At 44.0% G+C, this 18,360-nt stretch overlaps 1 protein-coding gene across 1 annotated transcript in view; it reads left to right on the top strand.

Moving 5' to 3' along the window:
* The window catches only part of ULK2 (unc-51 like autophagy activating kinase 2), a 565,259-nt gene that overhangs the window by 503,552 nt on the left and 43,347 nt on the right, over positions 1–18,360 (top strand). The window contains exons 25-26 of the mRNA XM_078679911.1: positions 6,804–6,961; positions 8,069–8,204. Coding sequence (XP_078536037.1) covers positions 6,804–6,961; positions 8,069–8,204 — 294 coding nt within the window. The remainder of the gene's footprint in view (positions 1–6,803; positions 6,962–8,068; positions 8,205–18,360) is intronic.

The raw sequence follows: 18,360 nt of genomic DNA, 5'->3' as shown, positions 1-18,360 counted from the left end.
GAGGCGGAGACACGGGACGCCACCTACTGACGCGCAGGGGTACTGCTAAGCAAAACTTTCCGGATCCAGTCTGACGCCTGTGGATATTCTAAGGTGAGGAATTTATCACTAACTAATTTCAGATATATCGTTACACAAGTAGTAACTTGTGCGATACCACCAAAAGTTCCACCTGCAAGGAACCTTTTAATGTTGTTCGAACAAGACTAATGGGTTCACCTTTTGAACCATTGCATAATTGCCCACTGCAATTCCTTTCTTGGAAGGTTGCTTTCTTGATTGCTATCACTTCACTTAGACGTGTCAGTGAGCTTCAGGCATTAACCATGGAAGACCCATTCTTCCAACTCCTTCCAGAGAGAGAAAGTTCTTCCAAAAGTAGTCTCTGCCTTTCATATTAACCAATCAGTTGAGTTACCTGGTTTCTTCCCTCAACCTGATTCTGTAGCAGAGAGAGCTCTACATACATTAGATGTGAAAAGAATATTATTGTATTATATTGATAGAACAAAAAGAGTTTCACAAAACTAAACAACGTTTTGTTGCCTTTGCTCCCTCACATAAGGGAATCTCATCTCTAAATCTGGTATTTGTAGATGGACCGTTAAATGTATTCAAACATGTTAAATCAAAGCCAAAAGAACTCATAGAGCACATTCTACTCATAAAATAGGAGCATCTATGCCCTTTTTAGGTAACATTCCTATAGCTGACATTTGTAAAGCAGCTACATAGTCTACAGCACACACATTTACTAAACACTATTGTCTGGATGTATTAGCACGTCGACAAGCTAATGTAGGATTGGCAGCCCTAAGAACACGTTTTCAAACAACTGCAGCATCCACTGGTTAGCCATTGCTTTGGGAGAGTTGCTATACAGCTTATGCAAAGCCCGTGTATCTATAGCACACATGTCTTGAACGGATTATGTTACTCACCCTGTAAGCATCTGTTCTTCGCTTGTAGGGCTGTAAATTCACATGCCCCCTCCCTCCTCCATGGACACCTATGGTTGTTGCAGTTATTATTATTATAATTCAATTGTACACGCATTGACATCTTTATACTATAATTATTTTCTTCATTCTCACCCTCTTGCGGGAAAACAATCTAACAATGGAGTCGATGCCCATGCGAACTATCACCGAAAGGAGTCCCCTTACCTTGTGACTGGAAAATACTTATTCGAAGAAAAAACAACTTGCAAACATCCAGAACCAACACTAGATGGCAGGAGTATGCAATGCATGTGAATCTACAGCCCTACATGCCAAGAACAGATGCTTACAGGGTAGGTAACATAATCATTTCCTTATACCACTCTACCCTGCTGAATTTCTCTTTTCATACCTAGGTGGCTTACTAAGCTGAACAGTTGGGGTTCACGCCCAAATTTGTCACATTATAAATTCCTACAATTCAGTCTTACCTTCAACTTTAACTTTTCAAAAATATGTGGATCATGACCAAATTTGCCAGTTATCAACATCATCTCTTCTGAAAGATCAATATCTTAGTCCCTTTATTTAGAATCTATGATGGCATACATGGCAGTAATGTCTCTTCCTCATTGAACTCTACAACTCTATGGTTGCTATTCTGAAAGTCATACTGTTGGCAGCATCTCTCCTCATCTCTGAGCTTATAAATCACACCACATTATTCCTGTTCAGCACTACTTACACTGATGTCTCTTGCCTGCTAACATTAGATTCGATCTTGGTCATATTACCTACAGAGCTGTTCATGTTTAACAACATTCCTATTTTCTAGGGAATTGATGTCACATAATATATAAGAAGTAGGTCTTTACATTCCAAAGGCAAAGAATGACAGTAACCCCAAATACCCCTTTTGTGCCATAGTCACAAACCCTCTATCCTCCAATCTACGCCCCTGCCCTGCAGCCCTCCTTTGCGCAAAAGCGCAACAACTTTCCTATTATCTTTTGAATCCTCTATTATCATATATTTTTCAGTTTCACTTAGCCAAATATTGCTTATTCTAAGTTTATTACTTTAGCTATGGTCACTCTTGCAAGTTGTGAGGTAGTAAACCATCTAGATTTCACACCTCTATGGTTTGATCTATATACTTACCAAAATGGGTAAATTATGTATATGTATGTCTAAACAAAAAGGAATCCACTATGGTGGTGTCGGTGATCCCTACAGTGGTGGGGAGCAACCAGTGTTGTTTAAATACCCCTCACACACCAACAGGCCCCTTGGTGTCATGCTTCATCATATGTATGTGCAATGGGGTTTCATGACCCCAATTTCTTATCTGTTGTATCTAACCTGTCAAAAACTACATTTATCCTGTTCTACCTTAAAGAGTTTTGCTTATCAAATCCAGTTGGCGCTACAGTTGAGTTTCACACCCGAAATTGTGGCATTGTAAATTCCTACAATATACACTTGACCTTCAACTTTAACTTCACAAACCTATGTCCAGCATGACCAAATTTGCTAGTTATCAACTCCATATTTTCAGAAACATCAATACCTTAGTACCTTTATTTAGAATTTATGATGGCATATGTGGCAGTAATGTCTTCCTCATTGAACTCTACAACTCTGTTGGTGATTTTCTGAAAGTCGTACAGCTGGCAGCATCCCATCTCATCTCAGAGCTTTTTTCAGACCACATTATGCCTCTTCAGCAATACTTACACTGATGTCTCCCGCCTGCTCATAATAGATTGTTTAATAACCTTCCTGTTTCCCAGGGAACTGAATACACATAATAAACAAGCAGTAAGGCTTTACATCCCGAAGACAAAGAATGTCAAAATCCCTTAATATGCCTACTCCTGTGCAGGCTATGGATTCAGGAACCCTCTACTCTCCGATCTACGCCCTGCTGCAGCCCTTGTTCAAAAGCAGAACTACTTTCCCTTTCTCCTCAGATATTGTATAATTTTCTATTTCACTTAGACAAATATTGCTTATTTTAAGTTTATTACTTCTGCTATGGTCACTCTTGCAAGTTGTTAGTAAATCACCTAGATTTCACACCTCTATATACTTGCTGTATATACATAACAAAATGAGTACAGTATTTATCGAGGCAATGTTCACATAGAGCCATTGCTTCAGTACATTTATCCTACCTTGTACTTTTTTCCATTGTATTTGTAATTAGTTAAACTAACCCAAAATTACAGGCTAGTGCACCTGACTCAAAACCAGCGTTTCACCTGGTAAGTCCATCTGGAGCGATGGGATAAAAATCCTCAACTTTGCTTTTTTTTAAATGCGATCCTATCCTTCTACCTTTTTGATCAGATATGCGTGTGTTACCCCTCTTGGCACGAAAATCAGGAAAGCCCACTGGAGGTGCTCTCTTTGATTTACACGTTTGACGCCATCATACGTGGTTTGTGATGCCGGTGTGGGGGAGGAGGTGATGGCACAGCACCCACAGTGGAATCCTTTTTGAGTGAAAGTGGCTTCTAGCTTATAAGCCCAGACTGTGTTGCAATCAACTGTGTTAACTGCAGGCTTAATAGGCATGGGCATGAGCCTTTTTGCCTGAAACCCTATGGGGAGAGCTCCAACTGCACCCTCCCTTTAGTCTTTGCGCATTCCTTGCTTCTATCCTGTCAGGGAACATTTGTGTTAGTTATATAACATGGTATTCTCCTTTTCTGCTAGCCTTGTGCCCCTCATCCAACCTGACAGGGAACTTGCATGTGTGCTCGTGTGTGTTAGTTACATTAGGTGATGTTCGCCTTTCTGCTGGCCTAGTGATCTTCAGCTAAAACATTCCAGCTTACTCAAACACAGTCTCCAGTAACCCTCTCTGAAACTAGTGCACCTGGCCAGTGGGAGAAGTTGCAATTCCTTTTGTTTTAGAGCAGGTTTCCCCTGACAGACTTCAAACCCACAATGGCTCTCTAGTCAGAAATCAAAACTATATCATACCTGAGCCAGCTTCTGCTGATTGCAGTATGGAAACTGGGCACGGAACCTGCAAAACTGTCCTATTTCAGCAGAAAAAATACTCCCACTGGAGGAGCTTTGGAACTTTCAAATTTTGTAGACCCTCTGGTTGACTCTATAATGCCATCAATGGAGTATAAATACTTCCCTCTTCTGCCAGTACATGGTTAATCTTCAGTAACATAACACCAGACTTGCCAACCTGTGTGAACAATGGAGACTTCGACCAGAAGACGAAACTCTGCTGGGCTGCCAGTATTGCTCCTGACTGGTGTATGTCTTGGAAATGCTGGCAAGGTTGCCTTGCCATTTAATCTGAAAAAAGGGAGTCTCGTATTCCTTCTAAAGAAGCTGGATTGTGCCTATCAGGAGTGACCTGATCTCAAGACCAGCAGCACAAGGCCTTGCTGACTGGAGTGACCGCTGTGAGGAAAAGGGGCTGCTTAGGATCAAAATCTTTGCCCCAGCGCAGCTGCCCAAGAGATGCAAAGCAGACATTCGGCTCGAAAAACTGCTCCCATCACAACCTGGAGTCAAGAAGACTAAGCGAGCATCATCTCTGATGAGTCCCATAGGGTGCCTCGTATATCTTTTTCTCATCCAGAAGGACCATGAGACATTTCATCTTCACACCTCCTACTTGGGCTCCAGCTCAGCAGGCAAGTGGGAGTCGTTAGGAGTCTGTTACTTTATGAATCATCATCCTATCCTTTATAATTCCATAGCTGTCATTAGTTGCTGCTTGTGACATAATGGCTTGCTTTGGGTGCGAAAAGTAAAGGTGAGTAAACAACTGGATAAACTGCCATGACTGGTAGATTCTTAGATAGATGCTTGTATAAGACATTATCAGTCTCCTATAAGAAAAACACGATTTGAATTCATAGTTCGGACTGGACCATTATTTGCTAGGTAAGCCCATCCGCAGCCAAAGACACCAGTAGGCCTCTTAATTGATCCCAGGACCCCAGCAACTGAACTCTGCTATCTCAACCGGACACCTATGACTCGACTTTGGGTCACCCAGGACATTATCAGAGGCAACTCTTATAAGTGTGTACTTGTTGTTTGAGTGTTGGTTTTTGCCATTGACCATCATTCATTTCATGTATCCTCTTATTTAATCTAGGACTATTATTATGAGAGATTACTTTTATTCTTCAGCATCCTTGGGTACCACAAACAGATATATCTAGTTTCATCCCATCAGTTAGTCCATTATTTTTCTGAATTACCTGACCACTTTCTTATTATAATTGCAAGTGTAATGTTAACTTACCCATTAACATGAGTGTTTTTTGTTGTGTTTGAATGTTATTAATGTGTTACACTGAAACGGTGACCTCTAGACTCAGCCCCATGTCCTAGAGCAAGCATTGACTGCTCCCACTTGGCACCCTGACAGGGTCATGTACCTGAAGACATTTGATGGCTATCAAACTTATACTCGGTACACTGGGTAAAGCCAGTAATCTCTGACTCTCCCAGTACCCCAAAGAAAAGCCTCACAAGCAGCTTACTGTATTGAAGCCTTCCCACCAAATTAAATTAATTTTTCAGCCGTTTGATATTGGTTGAGAAAGATCGGCCTCAAGATGAATGTTACCAAATTCAAAGCATTGATAGTAAACTCTTGCTCCATACTTACATGAAACCCATTGCTTCTTGCAACCCACTTTCTACAATAACCTGCTCACAAACACAAGATGGTACCTGGGCAATATTTCATGGCCCACAAGGCTTTTAAGGTGCCAGGCCCAAAGTTATTCTCAGAAGCCTGCTGCCTCTACTGCGAATTGTCAAGTTTGCCAAAGTCAAAAGCTGTCTAGTCTTGACCTCCTGTCTCTTTCATCCACAAACCTTACACTTCCTATCTCTTTGTTATTCTTGCAGGTACTTTTTCATCCATTATTTCTCTCTCTAACATGGTTTTCCTATATTTCTCAGTTCTGCCTTTTCTGCATTTCCCACTCGTGTTCTGAGTCATCTTAATATAAACAAATAAGTACGTTCTGATTCCTACATACGAGTGCTGGTGGGCCCACTTGTAGCCATAGATTCAAATTAGGTACTGTCTCACCTGCAAATCTCCCACAACCATCTATATAACGGTGTTCAGCTGCTTAAATAATGCAACATCACACAAATGTTCTATGCTCGTGTTTCCAAATAGACAAACTTCCATAAAATTCAGGATGTGGCGGCAAGACTCACTGAATCTCGGAATGAAATAAAAGACCTAGTGACCCTAATTTTAATCTGACCATACTGTACCTCCCCCACTAGATTATACCCCTTCATAGTATGCTGTCTCAAACAAATGGCAGGGAAGGACTGATGCTGCCACCTCAAATCTGCCAACCTATTGATATTGACCTCTGCAGGAAATTGACAAGTCAGTCAAGAACACAGATGCTTTTGCACCCAGACCACTTACAGGCACATCAGATCTCACCCCACCCTTATCTTTGTGAGGAAAGTCTGAAAACTTTCCTCTTCTACAGCCCCAACTTTGGTAACTCAAGAAGAAGCATTTGGCTAAGAGACGGACACTTTTTAGCAGCGTCACATTCCAGTTCCTTACGTGCCTTCATCAGATGACCTAACCTAAATATATTGGCATGTGGTATGGATTATTTTACTCTGGTGAAATTTGCCAGTAAAATAACTGTTTCTACTGGACTATGTTTCTTTCTACCAAAATATAAGGTCCACAAATGTTTTAAAGAAATAAACATTGGTTTTTCTGTGGACTAAAATCAAGTATTATTTCCAAGATCCTTTCTCCCTTGTCCCTCTTCAGTCCTTCTCCTGAAAGGTTCTTTAACAATTTCTTGCTTTTTCTCCCAACAGTGATAAAAAGCATGAACGAACGATATAAGTTCTGCATCAGCATGTGCAAGAAACTCACGGAGAAGCTGAACCGCTTCTTTTCGGACAAACAGCGATTTGTAGACGAGATTAACAGCGTTACTGCCGAGAAATTGATCTACAGCTGTGCAGTGGAAATGGTAATAATGACTTTTGTTTTTTCAAAGTTTTGGGTTCTGGATGCCAAGGCTGCTGATGAGGAACGGGGTAACATGCACCTTTGCTTTGCTACCACACCAGATGCACTTTTGAGTTTGGCTTAAGTATATAGCGATTGGTGCTGTATGATACTCGATCATACAGTAGGTGCGTGGATATAAATCAAATACGATATTCTAACAGACACAGAAACTAGGAGTATGAAGGTCCACAAAAACTTCACAAGCCTCTGTGTGCATGAATATAATCTTGTTTTACGGTCTCTTCAGTACTTCGACAGTCCTTTTCAGTCCCTGAGCTCACGTGTTTAGCTGTTCATAGGGTGACTCATAATCTATAAAGAGGCTGATAGTGTTTTCACTTTCTACATAATCACAAGAATTTTTTTCAACAAAAAAAGATATATATATATATATATATATATATATATTCCAAGGGTTTACCTACGTTCTGGAGTACCTCTTATCAGAGGGGGATTAGTCTGTCGGATAAATTAATACATGTTAAGTTCTTGGGTTTTACAACCTTAACAGGGCGTTACCTGAAGTATTGTACCCAAATCAAGTATTCGATCCAGTTCTGTTGGCCATGTACAGAGCAAAGTATTAGTTCTTGAGGCGACTTATGAAGAAGTCTGTCTCTTGAGTAAGGGGTGCCAATTTTGTAGTCTACTACCTCAAGAACAATAAAGATACATGTGAAACCAGAGAAATGTCACCTATATTGTGCTCTGTCTGCCTCAAAATACTGTAAAGGGTAAGCAGTAAGGACTTAAATATGCGTATTCAGAAGGAGCCCCAATGGAGGAGAGATACAATAGAGACATATCATGGTGAGCATATTCCAGTAAAGATGAAACTGTTGAAAAATAGGTTGTGAAGTGATTTGTCAACAAGCAGGCTCATGGGAAACCTAAATAAATTCCTCTTTATTGAAAAGGTATGCGTTCCTCGAACTCCCTCTCAGCAGCAGAAGTCATTCCATTAACAGATTTCGAAAAAGCCAGACTTGATGGACCTAAACAACACGAAGTGCTTTCAAGCCTCCTTTGTGGTCAGTAACTCTCTAACTATGGGTTCTTATTTTAGGTTAAGTCTGCAGCGCTAGATGAGATGTTTCAGCAGGCGGAGGATATTGCATATCGATACCACAAGGCTGCCATGCTGCTTGATGGCCTCACTAAAATCCTGCAAGATCCAGCAGATATTGAGAACATTCAAAAATGTAAGAGATTGATAAATGTGTGAATGATCGTGTTTGTAACCACATGCACTTTTCACTGCTGGGTGAAAAGTGACTAATGACTTATGAACTTTCCCCAAACTTTAAATTAGTGTTGTCCGATTGGTACATCATAGAAAGTGCTTCACAACTGTTTGTTCATACGTCTTTGAGGATTTAATTAAGAAAAAAGCGTTTAGAGATATAACAATTGGTGAGTATGGCAGTATGGAGGGCGATATACCTAGACAGATTGTACATTAAATGCTTCATTGAAATAGGCATGCACAGCTTTTAAAGTTGCAGACTTCCAGTGCTTTAAATTTCACAATAAGTTATGACAGGGTGTTGCTCAGATGCTGTGTGTGTGTGTGTCTCTCAGTGGCACACCTGGTGCTGTTTCTATCACATATCTAAAATGCTGATTGGTTTCTCTTTGACACTTACTATACTAAGCACCATCACTGTAATTTATCAGCATTTTTCTAAAGCTGTGCGTGCCATTCCAGAATGGGAAATTTGGCATTTTTTTGTTGCAAGGGTGAATCCATAAACTCTGCTACTAAAAATATATCACATGTTAGAGTGGATGTGTGCAGCCTACATGAAGCACAAGTGATATGAACAATCCAACACTTAATTAAGCACCGTTTAAATTAATTGCTTCTTAATGTCTTGGAAAATCAATAGAACAGTGCTAGATGGCCTATTGGTTGAGTCTGCTACCTGATCCACCCAAGAACTGTCCCCAGATAGTCATCCTGTTAAGAAATGTTCATACTTGTACTGTTTACAGACTGTGACTCCTCCTGTTGTTGATAATGTGCATGGTCATCGACTCCATTGTTAGATTGTTTTCTTTCTGCCATCTGGTTCAGTCGTGTGCTCTGGGTCGACACCTTCTCGGTGCTCTTTATGGTTTATATGCTTTCCTTCCCTCCGTCGGTATTGCTCTTCGATCAGGTCCCCCTTGCTTTCTGGTCGACATTTGATTACTTCGCTCGAGCAAGGTCCAAGTCGACTGTGGCCCCTTAAGGGGCCTACTCCTGACTCTCCATCGCAGCACTCCACTATGCCTCGCCAGTGACTGTCTCTCCGTCACAGCTCTCCATTATGCCTCACCAGTGATTAAACGGACACCATTTTGGTATTGTCCTCACTGCCACGCAAAATATCCTCCGACCAATATCCATGAGGTCTGCAATCCATGCCTCTCGCCCAAACACAGCAAGGCTGCCTACGACTCCTGCAGCTTCTTCTGCTCCAAGAAGACACTTCGTGACTATTGGGCTCTTCGACACGAGATTTCGCATTGGGGCGACAACAACACCCTGGACCTCATCGGTCCTGAGGTCATTGAGGGTTAATTTCATCCACAACTGTCAGATGAAGAGGCTTTCTCCCCTAAAGAAAGCACTGGTGATTGAGGACCTTCTGCTAGCCCAGCAGTCCTTGAGAATAGCAACCCTACCCCTCAACACTACTTTCAACCGTGCAGCCTTCTGCCAAAGGGCACGCAGCCACTCTGGAGCTCCAGAGACAGGCATTCAGACTACCACTGCCTTCGGGCCATGGTCTGCACTACAAACCACTAAGGACTCTGTCCAGCTCCTGCTCAGTTCCAAAAACGGCTTCAAAACTGGCTGCTTCGGCATGACTACTCAGACACAGCACAGAGTCAACCCTCAGCACTGACAACATCTGCCTCGGTGCCTTCTTGACCCTCCGCTTTGAAATAGAAGGTACCCTCAGAGCTGAAGACCTCTGTGTCGACCACCAAGTCCGACACTGGCGCAGTTGAGCCGATTTTCCACAAGCTGCAAGAAGAACTTGACTCAAGACAGAAACATCAGGCTATCCACCCCCAGAAGGACTGGACCCGTGCCCACCCTACGGGCTCTGCTGCTCCACCCTCAAATCAATAGTTGTCCTTCGAGGAAGCCTTGAACACTCGGATAGCAACAAAACCCTTTACCCAATGCACAACCATGCCCTCACCCTATTCCTCAGCCCTAGCTCTCCCCGCTGCCTTCTCTAGGGGACCCTCCGGGTTATCCACAATGACATGAGTGGGCATGGGGTTGATTACACATTTAACACACCTCTGCAGGGTGACCCATGGGACTTCTACGATGTAGATCCACTAGGGGACAACAAACTTGACCGTAACCCTGCCTGTCCCTTTCCTCCGGATGATTCCACGTCCTATCAGGAACTCATTGGTAGGGCTGTATTCATCCATAAGGCGGAACTTCACACAGAGCCATTAGAGAAGGACTCCCTCTTCGAAACCCACTGCTCCACTCAGTACCTCCCCAAGGGAGGGCATGCTACGTCACTCTCCTGACATTTTCAAAGACCCCGTCCAAGCTAGGGTCATAACACAGACAAGTGTATAAGAAATCTAAAGCCTCTCCTGCTGACCCCATATATATTCGGGTCAGCTCCCACCCGACTCTAGCGCTAGTAAACGAGCCTACTCCCAGGCCAATGGGGACGCCCCGCCACCAGAGAAGGAAAGTAAACGCATAGATGCAGGAGAGAAAAGGGTGGCCGTGCAATTGACCAACCCATGACGTATAACTATTTTGTTGGCCATCTGGCAAGATATGATAGGCCCCATTTGGACGAGATGGAGCATCTCCTCCAAATCCTCCAGAGGAGCGTAGAAAAAGGGGACACAACATAGTTTCTGAAGGCAGGCAGATATCTAACACCTCTACTCGCTATGCCCTAGATGAAGCAGACATTCCAGCAAATTCCAGTGCCCTGTTACGTACAGACACCTGGATCCATATCTCTGGCTTTAAGCCGGAAATGCAGCGGAACCTTTTGAAAATGCCTTTTTTGATGGTCAGCATCTCTTTGGTCCACAAGGGGACCAAACATTAGAAATGATTAAAAACGATACGGAGACAGCTAAAGTGATGAGGGACTTCCAAGACCTGCTCCCTGGAGCTGCTTTTTCCACACACCTTACAGTGGTGGCTTGAAGCCCACCTTCCCTGAAGCCTCCATGTCCTACCAGAGCACCCAGGGCCAACAACCCTTCCCCCCCCCGCCCCACTCCCCACAAGGGTTATATTGGAGGGTCTCCCTAAAAGAGATACAACCACCACCAAACCCTAAATTGCCTCTTCTCCCCTCTCCCCCAACCACACAACGCCACTTGGAGGAGGGGGGGGGGGGGTGCCTTGAAGCCTTCGTTCCCACATTATCTAATATGGTTATGGTCTGGAGCTTACGTCTATGTCTCCCACCATTCCACCTCCCTCATTAAAAAACATACTCTCACCAGAACACCAATGGCTACTCAGAGGTCAAAGCGTTTCTCCTCGAAGGGGCTATAGAACCCGTCCCCCGCCATCAGCAGGGCACCAGGAGTGTACTTGCTGTACTTCTTAATACCCAAAAAAGACAGGTCCCTCAGACCCATTCTGGACCTCAAGCCCCTAACCGAATACATCCTGTCAGAGCACTTCCTTATCGTCACCCTTCAGGATGTCATTCTGCTTCTTCAGCAAGGTGACTTCATGGCCGTGCTCGACCTGAGGGAAGCCTATTTCCGCATACCAATACATACGGCCCATCACTGATATCTCAGGTTTGTGGTCAGCTGAAAACATTACCAATTCAAAGTGCTGTTCTTTGAGATTTCCACTGCACCTCAGGTATTTACCAAGTGCCTTGTAGTGGTGGCTGCACACATACGCAGACAGCGCGTCCATGTTTTCCCCTATCTGGATGACTGACTGATCAAAAGTGCCACCCGCCTGCAGTGCTGCAAACACTCACAGGTGACAACAGACCTTCATATGTTAGTTTACCATCAACGTCACAATCTCACCTCCAACCCCTCCAGATCCAACCCTAGGTTGGGGCTATTCTCAACTCGGAAGTAGGTATAGCCTATCTAAACTCTGCCAGGATCCAGACGTTTCAGGTACTGCCTCTTCATTTCCAACTGAATCAACAACCCTTTCAGAAGAGTCAAGCGGCTCCTAGGCATGATGGCCTCCTGCATTTCCATAGTACTACATGCTAGGTTACACATGCGTCCGTTGCAAGAATGCTTAGCGCAACATCGGTCTTTGTGAGTCACAATGTACTGTTACTCCACCTATTGCTGGTAATGTGCATGTACATCGGCTCCATTGTTAGATTGTTTTTCTCTGCTGTCAGGTTCAGATTTGGCCCTGTGAGCTCCGGTTCAACGCTGCGTTCTTGCTGGGCCTGCTCTCATCCGCCAGAAGAGTCTGAATAACGTGTCTGGTTTCACCAATTGCATACGCCCTTTGACTTGGTTTCCCTGGATGTGACGTTTTCCACATCCCGCTCGGGGCCTGGCCCCCTCAGCTCTTTCACACCATCTTTGATGCATGAGAATGTCCTCGATAGAAAGGACTCCATTCCGTTTTTGCCCCATGTGTCACTTGAATTATCAGGACAGACCTTCATCTAGTCTGTAAAGTCTACTTGTCTCCCAACCATTGAGATGACTCATGAACAGCCTGTCTCTCTTTCTGTAGTAAATAGAACCTTCGGAAACGTGGAGTCCGTCATATTGTCATGACCTTGATGGTACACCGTCAGCAAGATGATACCCCAACCTCTTTGGGGACCTAGAGACCAAGGGTGACCAGCAACAGAAGGCCAGTGGCAGCGAGATAGAGGAGCTATTGTCCAGTGAGATTTCAGGTTTGGGTGTAGAGGAGAGCCTCCAGCGGTGCAATGCTCATCAGAAGTAGTTGCTGGGAATACTAACTCCCAGAAGACAGCTCTGTGCCATCACTTACCTACTGAAGAGGTTAGAGCCTCCAACTTTCAAGGCAGTCATGAAGCCTCTGGATCATCACTGCCACAAAGCCATAATCGATACAGAGTGAAGACTTCAGACCGTACGCATACAAATTCTTAGTGCCCGAAGTCCACCTCCATCCCTCAACCATCCACCTCGACCACTGCTTTGGCTGCAGCCCGAAAACAGCTTCAAGACCTACATTGGACCCGAAGGCTCTGGATCTAAAATCTAGCTCTATACAGCTTAAGCTTAGAAAATTGTCTGTATGGAAAAGAACGCCGTCCACTCCTGCTGTCTCCCAGCACTTTGAACACCCAATCCTCCAGCACCTCCATGAGGAGCTTGACGCCAGTTAGCGGAGTATCCACATTCAACTTGGCACCAGCGTAATCCTAGTAAATCCTCAGGCAAGCTGTTCCTCTCAAGAGGAAATCGAATTTTGAAGAAGCACTAATCCCGCCTTCAGAGCAGACGCCCAGCAATCATTGGCAGCACGACAAAGGTTCTTCTTCAACTTACTCCAACAATTGCATCCTAACGGAGCACATGAACGCAGAACATGAACGATGACTCTCAAAACAACTGATTCGCTATGCTACTGGCCTCTCCGGTGCCACGTCCTTGTCTTGTAGCAAGTCTACAGGTAAATTAAAGTCCAAGTCGTGCCTTAAGCAGAAAAAGGTCAAATGGGACTATTCTTTTAAAATTGTCCTGAGGGTTTATGCCCTGTCTTACCCATTTTCACTCCCTCAGACCCCACCTGTTTTCACTGAAAATTCAGCAGATTTTGCAACCATCCTTCTCCAGGATGTCCATTCATTGTTTGCCATAGCAAGAATCCTGAAGGTAAAAAAAGAGTGGTGGTATGTCTATAATTTCCTTGTGCCCAATCAAGAAAGAGGACTAAGGTTGATTTTAGGTTTTTGCCCCTGAATGCCTTTCTATCGAAAGACAAATGTAAGTCCAAATTCGTTCTTCAGTGAATCAGGAGGATTGGATGGTATTCTTGGAATTCCAGGATGCATCTTTTCATGTTTACTACTCTTTCTTTTCGTTATGGTGTCTGAACATTTACTATTTACTGACCTCTGATTTGACCTCACATATGCTACTCTGGAAAGTCATGGTGGTGGTCACAGTCATTCTTTGTAAGTCGGGGATGCACATTTTCCCATATCTCAATGACTGCCTTCTAAAGGCTGTCTTACTACAGTCAGTCTTTGACTTCTTTTGAACAACAGTCAAGCTTCTTTCATCCATGGCATTTTTCGTCACTGAAACAAAGTCCTACCTGATGCCTGCACAGAGGATTCACTTCATAGGGACTATGCTGGAGGTGGTTTTGAGAGCCTTTCTTTCCCCGCAACCAACCCAGGACATTCAGGGTGTCATCCCTGGTGTGGATGTTAATGAGGCTTCTTGGACTTCAGGCCTCATAGATCCTCGTAGCATATGAAGGCTTTCCAGCAGAATTTCAGTTTGTAGTGGGCCCAACAATGGGGTGTTTGTTGGACAGCCCAGTACCTTCATTGGTGGCATGTGGACACCAATCTGTCCCAACCATAACCTGAGCTCAAAGTAGTGATATACACATTGTTTCTGTGTTGGGCCAGTCAGCTGGGAGGAGTGGAGATCCAGGTTCTCCACGTCCATGTTCTAGAGCTTTGTGCCTTTCAGTTAGCTCTGAAATCCTTTTTCAAATACAAGAGAAGGTCTGTGCAGGTCCCAACAGTAAATATGACTTCTATGTGGAAGCCAGTTCTTCCTTGGATCGAAAACAAGCATTCTGGTACCGATTTCAGGAAAATACCCCTCTTCAGCCGGGCTAGCTTGCATCAAGTGGCAAAGTGAGCAAAGGACCCATGTCTGGGCATACCCTGCCAACTTAGGGCAAACAAAGCAAACACAAGGAGATGATGGTCATAGCACTGAAACTTTTCAGACACTCAGTCACAGATCTGGGTTGAATCCATCATCATTCTTTATCTCACTTTGCCACCCCAGTTCAGACACAGCTATAAGCAAGCAGGGTGGTGTGGAGGTCTCGGACCTTGTGTTAAGAGTTTCTGTGCATTTGGAAATAGCTGGACAAACATGGGATCTTCCTTCCTGGTCACCAATCACCTGTTGGGTTCGCTCAATCCCAGGTCAGACAAGAAAAGCAGATTACAGTTTGCAGCACATGAATGAAATATTCACTGGAAGGTGGCACAGGACATCTTCCTCCAAGTAGGATGTGCCCTGGCTAGATCCGGTTGTCACTGCAAAGAATGCACAATGTCATGATTACTGCGGACTGAAGTTTCCACCAAGAGACCCGATCCTTAGGAGACACATTCCCACTGCAGTGGGGTGTAGTATTCCTGTGCATGGTCCTACTCTGCAGCAGAAGATTCTTGTTCTTTTGAGAAAAGGGGCTGTGGGTTTGGTTCCAGAAAACCATATCGGCAGGGATGCTACTCTTACTATTTCCCTGTTTCCATGAAAGACTTGTCTCTCTTCCATTCTTGGCTCTGGAGTTAGAAGGCTGGATGGTGTCTTGTGACTTTCACAACACATTTTTTAATATCCCATTCCTGCAGTTGCACAGAAAGTACCTTTTGTGGCTGACATTTGCATTAGCATCTGCCCCGGATGGTAGGTGTGGCACATCTTTGTAAGTTGTGTATCTCTTTTACTATGTATCCATGACTGGCTTCTGAACAAAGGGTTGCCACAACTATTGTTGGACTACCTGCAGTCCACTATCTACCTGTTTTTCCATCTGTGATTTTCTACAAATCTCCTCAAGTCCCCCCTCCAACCCTTCTAGCAACTCCTCTTCATCAGGGTGGAGCTAGACACTGTCTCCCTGAAAGCCTTTTGTGCCTACTAGCAGGTTCGGGCATTCAGGCTACGATTCTAATCACGGAGAGCTTTTTTTCAATCCGGGACAGCTCTGTACCTTACTGGCCTGCCATCTTACTAGTTTCTCACACTCAGTGACACATGCATGCATGTATTGCAGTGGGCCCATCACTGGAGATTCCTCATGGACAATATAACAGCGATGAAGTACTCGGGAACTATATATGTGAGTAGATATGTGTGTGTGTGTGTGTGTATATATATATATATATATACACACACACACAACGATCTCTAAATGTCTCTGAATTTCATATGAGAAATTGCTTAACAAAATAAAAATTGTAACACATAATCCCTCACCCACCCAGAGGGTAGCATGCTCATCGTAGGGCTCCTCCTCACATTGGTTAGGATGGTTACCAAGGTTAGCTACAAATCTGATGTACAGGGGAGTTCATTAGGTGTCAGATTTTGATGCCCACATATTTTCTTCAGCATGGATGTTCAATCAATGAATATAGAAGGAAAGTGTGAAAACTGAAACTACCTACTGGTGGACTAGTAACTTTACCTACTCGGAAGAAGAAATTGGTAGACTGCTCAGTACTGTGAAACCAGCCAACCACCCCACGGACCCCCTTCCTGCCAATGCTGTCAAAGACCTTACCACGTCGCTCCTCCCACTTTGGACTAAAATTATCAACAGCTCACTTCAACAAGGGACCATCCCCGACTCCCTGAAAGTTGGACAAGTCACACCTCTACTAAAGAAACCCACTGCCGACCCCTCTGATCTAAATAATTACCGTCCCATTACCAACATTCCGACTCTTGCCAAATTTCCCGAAAAATGCGCACAAACTCAATTGGCTAGACACATTAATCAGTTTGATCTACTCAACACCCATCAATCAGGCTTCAGAGCGGACCACAGTACAGAGACTGCTATGATACACATAATTGACGACGCCCTCCAAATCCTAGATCAAAACGATACCTGCCTCCTGATCCTTCTTGATCTCTCCTCTGCATTCGACACCGTCAAACATGAGAACTTACTTGACCTATTAAATTCAAGAATGGGTATATCTGGAACTGTGCTCAAGTGGTTCACGTCCTTTCTACACAACAGAACGCAGAAATTCAAGAGTAACAACTTGATGTCTTCTCCAATACTGGTAACGCTAGGCGTCCCACAAGGATCCTCCCTATCCCCAACTTTGTTTAACCTAGTTATGGAACCTCTCACCACCCTGCTACAAGCATCCAATGTTCAATTCCACATGTACGCCGATGACACTCAACTTTATCTCAAAGTACAATCACCCAAAGACATTATGCTCTTGAATTCAACGATCAGAAGCACCCAATCATGGTTGGCTGCTAATCACCTCAAGCTCAATGCTCTTAAAACAGAGTTCCTCTTGATCTCACCTCCTGCGAAGATCACTAGCACTCAAATCTGGCTTAAACACCTAACCGCACTCAATGTTCAGCCCACCATTGTGGACTCAGCAAAATCTCTAGGCATAACACTTGACACCAACCTCAACATGCAGGAACACATCAACAAAGCAACTAAAGGGGCAAACTATCAGATCAATACCTTAAGGAAACTCAAACCCTTCCTTCCAGCCAGAGATTTCCAAACTGCGGTACAAGCTCTAGTCATCCCTCGAATAGATTACGGCAGCATCGCCCTCTGCGGTCTCCCCCGAACTACCACTGCACCCATAAGAGCTTCTCTAAACGCTGCAGCGAGACTCATCACCGGTTCAAGAAAGCACTCGCACATTTCCCCTGACCTGAGAGCCCTGAACTGGCTGCCTTTTGAAGCCAGAATTCATCTGAAAATCGCCTGCATCACGCACAAGGCTGTCCACCTGAGCGCACCCGGATACCTCGCCCAAGAGCTGACGATTTCCGGAGGCTCCAGGAACACCAGAGGCACAAACAACCTTCTGCTAAAGCCCCAAAGATTCCGCAAGGAAAAAACGTATAAACGCTCCTTCTCAGGAATGGCACCCAGGATCTGGAACTCACTCCCCCCTGAAATCAGACTCATCTCCTCTACCATGCTTTTTAAGAAAGAAGTAAAGGCTATCCTCATTGCTAAATACACTGGAATTATTACTGGGGACGATATTCACAGACGGTGCACCATTCATTCTTACTAATCTTTTTTGCATTTTTGTATGACGCATGTTATTGACCTGCCTGAGTGTTTACGCTATCAATTATTTTGCACTTGTATCATTATTGATGTATCTGGCTGACTATGCTCCCACATGTACCACCCCAAATGCTATTTTACTCACACGTTGTTCCTTTCGTCTGTAAAGCGCTCTGATATCTGCAAAGATCTTGTTCGCGCTATATAAAACTTTCAAAATAAATAAATAAATATTCGTGTCCCAGTGTATAAAGTTAAAAAGACGGGCATGTTATGACCCTGTAGAGAAGCCTGTATGTTTCTGCTTCAGGTGATCCATTGCATGTCTTTCCAGA

This window comes from Lissotriton helveticus, chromosome 3_1 (genome assembly GCF_964261635.1).
Source record: "Lissotriton helveticus chromosome 3_1, aLisHel1.1, whole genome shotgun sequence".
NCBI lineage: Eukaryota > Metazoa > Chordata > Amphibia > Caudata > Salamandridae > Lissotriton > Lissotriton helveticus.
Note: the sequence above shows the minus strand (reverse complement) of the source record. Positions and strands in the feature narration are given on the sequence as shown.